Source organism: Littorina saxatilis, linkage group LG4 (genome assembly GCF_037325665.1).
Source record: "Littorina saxatilis isolate snail1 linkage group LG4, US_GU_Lsax_2.0, whole genome shotgun sequence".
Classification (NCBI taxonomy): Eukaryota; Metazoa; Mollusca; class Gastropoda; order Littorinimorpha; family Littorinidae; genus Littorina; species Littorina saxatilis.
In genome coordinates, this window is record NC_090248.1 from 24,011,698 (window position 1) to 24,019,197 (window position 7,500).

General features: G+C 42.4%; 1 protein-coding gene across 1 annotated transcript in view; it reads left to right on the forward strand.

The window, feature by feature from the left end:
- Window positions 1–3,192: 3,192 nt before the first annotated feature.
- The window catches only part of LOC138964272 (VWFA and cache domain-containing protein 1-like), a 24,189-nt gene continuing 19,881 nt past the window's right edge, over window positions 3,193–7,500 (forward strand). Inside the window, exons 1-4 of the mRNA XM_070336177.1 lie at window positions 3,193–4,329; window positions 5,560–5,684; window positions 6,314–6,488; window positions 7,338–7,461. Of these exons, the coding sequence (XP_070192278.1) occupies window positions 3,742–4,329; window positions 5,560–5,684; window positions 6,314–6,488; window positions 7,338–7,461 (1,012 nt within the window). The 5' untranslated portion in view covers window positions 3,193–3,741. The remainder of the gene's footprint in view (window positions 4,330–5,559; window positions 5,685–6,313; window positions 6,489–7,337; window positions 7,462–7,500) is intronic.

Here is a 7,500-nt window from a genome sequence, read left to right on the forward strand (position 1 = left end):
ACTCATAACATGAATACATAATTAATTTAAAAAAATATATGTTTATTTACAAGAAGCGCATTACATAGACACATTGCACTGAGAAAAAGCATAATAATTTTGTCAACAATAAACGATAATTCAGGAAAATGAGCAACTGTATCTAATCCGGATTATTTCATATTAATTTCTTTAAATGGGATGTAGATTTCCTTGTACAAGAATCCGTGCTGGTAGCTTCCCGCATACGAGCATAGACGTCAGTTTAGTTCTGACATTTCAAACTACATATGTTTGTTCAACCTTTTATTGTGTAACCTCTATGTCTTTTCACCATCATCATTGCACCTGGGGGGGGGGGGGGGGGGTGATGACAGAATAGTAAGTCATTCAACTGACGAGGTGAATTAACATCCGCCTTCAACAACTTGTCAAAGGAAATGAATGAAAACAATTAAAGGGATAACTGAATACCAAAGAAAAAAAAGCCCTCAGATCGCTTCCAAACATAAACAGTGTTGTAAATAATGCTACCGCGCCGGAGGACTACCTTCACTTCTTAAAAGATTAATTAAATGTCGTAAAATTGGCAAAGAAAGATTACTCGTTGCGGATTACTTACATAGAGTTACTTCCCTGTCTGTGAATTTGATAAGGTTACAAGGTGTCGGCGTCAAAGATGGCGCTGGCGATGGTGCCACCAAGCGGCGCTCGTGGACTACTGTTGGTCTCCAACACTGGAGAGAAGCAGAGCCATGAAGCGCGTTCACTCACGGCTTTGATTTAATCAATTGCCATACTTGTGGTTCGTGGTGGATCTTTATTTTAGCAAATCGTGCTGTGTGTGTCTAGCTTAAGGTACAATGGATTCCCCAGATTCTCCAGATTCGTCAAATTTGCAAGAAACTCCCACAAAACGGTCAGATCAAAAGTATCTCTTTACTAAAAGGGGGGATTGGAGGAAAAAAAGTCTTCCGCCGCACTATTTTCGTAAACTTAATATCTGACCTATCGTGTCAAAAATAAGGTCAAAACAGGACGATGGCACTGTGACTGCGACATGATACTGAGACATGACCTAACTCACTCAGTAACGATTGTTGCAACGAATAAAGGACAAACTGATGACACAGCCAGTCTCGAGTCCTCGCATGAACCCTCCCTCGTGGTTGTACTAAGTGAAATAGTCTGACCTGAGCGAGGCTGCACAAACACAGACACACGTACGCACGACAACACACACACACAAAGCAGACAGACACGAACAAAGAAAATAGACAGACGGGTACAGACACAGACGGACACGTACGCTCTCAAAAACACAAACACGAATACAGAAAACAAACTTTGGCTAATCACAGACAATGTAAGCTACTGTATCAAGCGCCTATTATCTAAGATCATCTTACAAAGTAAAAGCCTTACAAATTAAATATAAGCAGCTTTGCATTTCAACACATTTTTTCTTTCGTAAAATGCCTAGAAAACCATTTTACTACACGTCACTTTTTTGGCCACTGCTGGTTGAAAACCTTGAACAGAAATTCCAAGTATGATTAATCGTCTCCAGGACAACGGATGCCTGATAGTCTCGCACAAAATGTTGTCATCTTTCTCTCTTTGTTTTCTAACTTTCTTTCTTCTATTTGTTTTACTTTTTATTTTCAAATTAAACTCTCTTTCAAAATCATATACAAATATTTGTGTTAGACAGCGTGTGATTCGGTTATCGTATGCTAATTTAACACCATACAAAGATATTGGAATGTGTTCCTCAGCTTATCAGTTCAGAGATTTAGCCAGTTAAAGGCCTAATACGGCTCATTAAAACGGCTTGCCTCGTCGTCTCAGATCTGGTCAGGCTTTTACATGGGATAATACCATCCCTTCACTTGGACACCTACCAAAAATGAACAGAATTGGCGCTCTTAGTGTACAGTGGTATTTTCTTTAAAGAATTAATTTCGTACAAGACACTGGTGCCTATTTGAAAATTAATTCACCAAAAAAATTACAACTCACCACAGCAAGCAGTCAGGGTGTTGATTTTTGGTATGTGACCAAGTGGAGGGATGGTCTTATCCCATGTTAAAGCCTGGCCAGATCTGAGACAGTGAGGCGAACCGTTTTCGGGAGGCGGAGTGGGGCTTTAATTCTCCGACTCGGACATCCAGCGTTTATTATCAGCGAACAGCGCTGTGGTGTGGACTGTGCCTGTGGAAGTTTAACAAGTCGCGTAAGGCGAAATTACAACCTTTAGTCAATCTGTCAAACCCACAGAATAAAACTGAACGCACTGCATTTTTTTTACCAAGACAAAACAGCTTCGTCAATCCACGCGGCAAGGAAGTCGCTCAATTTTTCCGTGCAACAGGAAGTGAAACTGACATGCAAGAATAGCGAAATAGCGTACTGCGGTAAGCAGGAAAGCGCGCTTTTCTGCTTCTTTTTAACTTTCTGAGCTTGTTTCGAATACAACATATTATATTTATATGTTTTTGGAATCAGGAAATGATAAGGAATAAGATGAAATGCTTTTTGGATCGATATCTTAAATAATAATCGAAGTACTAATTAACCTATTTTCGTTAATTGTGATCACATTTTAAGAGTAAACATGACATATGTAAATATTATTAGATTCAAAATGTGATGAAGAATACGAAGCAATCAATTTTAAATTTGTTTGCGAAAAATCGATTTTAATGACAACTTTAATGAGCAAACTCATTAATTAGTTTGTAAGCCTCCAAGCTGAAATGCAATACCTGAGTTCGGGCTTTGTCGAAGATTACTTGACCAAAATTTAAACCAAATTGGTTCAAAAATGATGGCGTGACAGTGCCGCCTCAACTTTCACAAAAAGCCGGATATGACGTCATCAAAGATACTTATAAAAACACTGAAAAAACGTCTGGAGATATAGTACTCGGGAACTCTCATGTTAAGTTTCATGAAGAGTCGGTCCAGTAGTTTCTCAGAATCGCGTTATACACACACACCAAGGAGTACTTGACACACACACACACACACACACACACACACACACACGCACACACACATACATACACCACACCCTCGTCTCGATTCCCCCTCTATGTTAAAACATTTAGTCAAAACTTGACTAAATGTAAAAACTGGCAAGTTTCCACGGCGAGTTTTGCCGTTCATATGTCTGGGTAGCGCACTCTTCATGTCAGCTTTGTTGTCTGATCGAGAGAGTTGTTTTTGTGTCACGGTGGTATTTTGTCACAGTCGCTGTCCAAAAATGTGCAAAACGATGTCAACGTGTGAAGACTACCACCGCACACACTGATGTCGCGGCTGTTTTGTGTGCGTAGGTGAAGGATTTTGATGATGACTCGGTTACGCTAACGCCTTGCTTGCGTGAAAGGTTTAGTTTGCGTTGTTGGTTGTAGACCGGAAAGCACGCTTCTGTTGCTTGTGAAGATAAAATAACAAGACTTACTATTTATAAGGCATAACTTAATGGCAGAACACAGAATGACTCGACCATTTTCGCGCAATTTGGAGACGCATCCGAATGACGAATCTTTCGTGGTGGTGAGATGTGCGATTGATCAACGACTTCAGCACAGCGCTGGTATAATCAAAAACAATACAACTTAAAACCACGCAAGTCAAGACAAATTTGTTCACTTTTTTGTCACCGGCCTGAACAAACGTGTCAAAAGTTGACAACACCAAAGGGTTGTTTTGAAGCATATTATTTTACGCCACTCTCTCTCTCTCTCTATCAAGATGAATACAGATTATTGCAATTTCGCCATTTTGAGGACATCGTTCTTCTTCGCAGCGATCATCGCCTTCGACATAGCAAGCAGTCAAAACGTCTTCAACGCAGACGATTTTCGGACGACCGCTCTACCAGCCTTCGAGAGGAAGTTCGTCACCTACGCCACCGAGGCTCTTCAGAACGATTCCGTTGCTGACCTGTTCACCAGAAACATCCACAGAGGCAGCGGAAGACGTGGCCAAGGTCGAAGTCAAGGTCAAGCCGGACTGAGTCACGACGATCTGAAGCAGATGCTGAACCGACTCAAGGTCAAGGTTGATACGAAGTACTCTAACACCGTGGGGGCGTTGATGAGAGTTAAGGAGGAGTTCGAGAGGCACGTCCAGCACCCGTCCTTGGGTCCGTCTTCCGGGCCGCAGCAGCCTTGCTGTTATACGGGACCCGGTGTACCTCCGGGCCTTGCTCCTGGGTTGAGGTACGAGGGGAGGTACAGGGATCAGGTCAACGTGACCCGGGAATGTGTGGCCAAGACGCAAGCGGCATCGAGCACGCCTTTTACCATGAAAGATGAGGACGTTGTTAGCTTGATGAAGGTAAGTACTTACTTACATGAGGGTTGAGGGTTGGAGATATATATATATATATATATATATATATATATATATATATATATATATATATATATATATATATATATACGAACTAGATGATTACCCGCTTCGCCGGGTACCGGCTTCGCCGGGAAGAAGTAGAGCCGAATACCAGGCTGCGCAGGGTGTGTTTGTATGTGTTCCGAGTTTGACAACACAGTGTTCCACTTTACACACCCATGCGTCCAACCTGGAACAAATGCAGACATTTTTATTATGATCAGTCTGATGAGTTGCGTGACTTTTATTTTATTTTATGTGGTTCGTTTATTTACTGATAGAGTCTAGTATGTGACAATATAAAGAACGCTTTGCAATATCCATTTTTGTGTCTGGTACGGCTGTTTCTCCTTAACTGTTCCAGGTTTAGCGACTTTCCCCTAGATGCAACTCCAATGATTTTCTCGAAAATGCTCCGTAACTAATTTATGTCACTGAATTAAACCAATGAATTTTATTCTGCGAACAGTTTCGGTCTGGCAACTTTTTACCGTTAGCAACCAAACACTGTTCTTTCTTTCTTTCTCTCTTTCTTTATTTGGTGTTTAACGTCGTTTTCAACCGTTCAAGGTTATATCGTGACGGAGAAAGGGGGGGAGATGGGATAGAGCCACTTGTTAATTGTTTCTTGTTCACAAAAGCACTAATCAAAAAAATTGCTCCAGGGACTTGCAACGTATATATGACCTTACTGGGAGAATGCAAGTTTCCAGTACAAAGGACTTAACATTTCTTACATACTGCTTGACTAAAATCTTTACAAACATTGACTATATTCTATACAAGAAACACTTAACAAGGGCAAAAGGAGAAACAGAATCCGTTAGTCGCCTCTTACGACATGCTGGGGAGCATCGGGTAAATTCTTCCCCCTAACCCGCGGGGGGTACCAAACACTGTGACTTCGGTCAGTTTGCCAGAACAAGCGCACAACTGGTTAGCACGACTCTGTTGCTGCTAGCATTCCACTGAAAAGAAACAACTCGTATTTCCTTTTCCAATCCAAGATGTTCAATAAAGTAACAAGAAAAAGTATTTATTTATTTACAGTGAAGTTATGTATGATGAAAACTCTACACAATTCTTTAAGCTGAAAACACAAAGATGCATGCTGAGCTGAGTTTGAAATGGATCATATGACGCCATAAAGTACTCGTATTCTATTTTCCACAGGGCAACTTCCAGAACAACACGGACATTCTGTGGCAATATTTAGCCACGGTAGATGGTCACTACGTCCAGTTTCCCACCAAGGACAGGTACTGTGACCGCGGTCACACGACAAGTCCACTTACACAGTGAGTGTAGTACGATGCCTGTGATATGTGATATGTTAGGCTGCAGGTCGGTTAATGTAATACGTAATACTTTGCTTCTTTAATCTGCAAACCGTCTTGAACGTCAATGCTGACCCGTCCTGGTGGTGGTGTGTGTGAGTGTGTGTGTTTGTGTGAGTACGCGTTTGTGCGTACGCGTTTGTGCGTGCGTACGTGCGTGCGTGCGCGCGCGCGCGCGCGCGTGTGTGTGTGTGTGTGTGTGTGTGTGTCTGCTTGTCTGTCTGTCTGTCTGTCTGTCGGCGTGCGTGAGTTTGTGTGTGTTATCGGGCATGCGTGCGTGCGTGCTTGTCTGAGGATATCATCTGAAAACGAATCAAATTGTTCAAGAACATATTAATTATGTGCAGCACATTTCTGAGAAGTGCCTCAAACGCTTCCCATGCACGCACGCGTATAGACATATACCTGTATATACACACATGATAACCCATGGCCTCCCCTTCTTGATCCCCAATCTACCACAATAAAATTAATTCAGTAAAATAATTGTGGTAGATTGGGTATTGAGAGAGAAAGGGAGGCCAATCATGTCACATTTTTCCTGAGTGTAAAAAACCCACGATGTAAACGTTCAATATGTGTAATTTCAGACGATGGATGGTGGACAAACTGCTGCAATCCAAGCCCCTCAACCTGGTGATTATCGTTGACGCCAGTGTGAAAATGAACTCTAGGGTCAGCGGTAAAATCCCCCCGGTCACACACCTCGTCATGGCCAAAGACGCCGTCAGGAGAGTGGCCAAGGAGCTGGCTTTTAACGACAGGGTAAGGTTGTTGTTGTTGTTGTTGTTGTTGTTGTTGTTGTTGTTGTTATCGTCGTCGTCTTAATTTGATTCATCCTAAAATGTTTCCCTTCTTATTGAAGGGACGTAACCACGTAACCACTCGGTACACGTTTTCGAAGAAATCGATTTTTGGGGTGAAATCTATTAAATTTCACCACCAATTTTCTTCACATGCAAGAAACTGACATGCTTTTCGTCCTTAAATAATTTCACTTCTTAATTTTACCAGGAAACAACATTTCAGTCTTGAGTATATATCGAGGGGGAAATATGACCACGGGGGAAATATGAAATCGTTACACCGGTCGGTCGGGGAGCTCGATGGCGTAAGCGCACGAGTGGGCAGGTAACTGTGGCTTCGAAGTTTTACACTAGTTCCCCCCCCCCCCTTGTAATGTTAAAAAAAGGTACCTACAAGACAACCAAAGTAGTGTCTGCTTTGTTACGTTTTCTTGTTGTCAGAAATACACAAGGAAGATCGACAAGTTTCCTCTTCCGGCATTCATGTGCCGAGTTCAATAGCTTGTGCCTTTGCCTCTGAAGTCTCTGCACATAAAGTTCCAGGCTAAGTCAACGATCCATCTTTCCTTTTGTTCGTTCCGGGTTACTGACCAGCCATCCTAGTCTCGAGGTGGCTTCTGCATCATTACGTATATGATTACCATAACCGCCAGCAGCCCCTCATTACACGCTATTGAAGGAATCGGGTTGATATGAAGTCGTTGTTGTTGTTGTTGTTGTTGTTGTTGTTGTTGTTGTTGTTGTTGTTGTTGTTGTTGTTGTTGTTGCAAAAACCTTAGGAAGATAACTTAAACTCTTCGTAAGGTAGGTGAGCGTGGTGGTAGCAAACGGTTCCACAGTGACTCCGCCAGGCTGTGGTGACCGTCTGATGACCGCCACCCCTCGCAACGTGGGCATCATCTCCAGCTTTCTGCTGCCCCTCGCGCCCTCAGGTAGACGTCTGGATAACACTTGTGTGTGCACGCATCTTT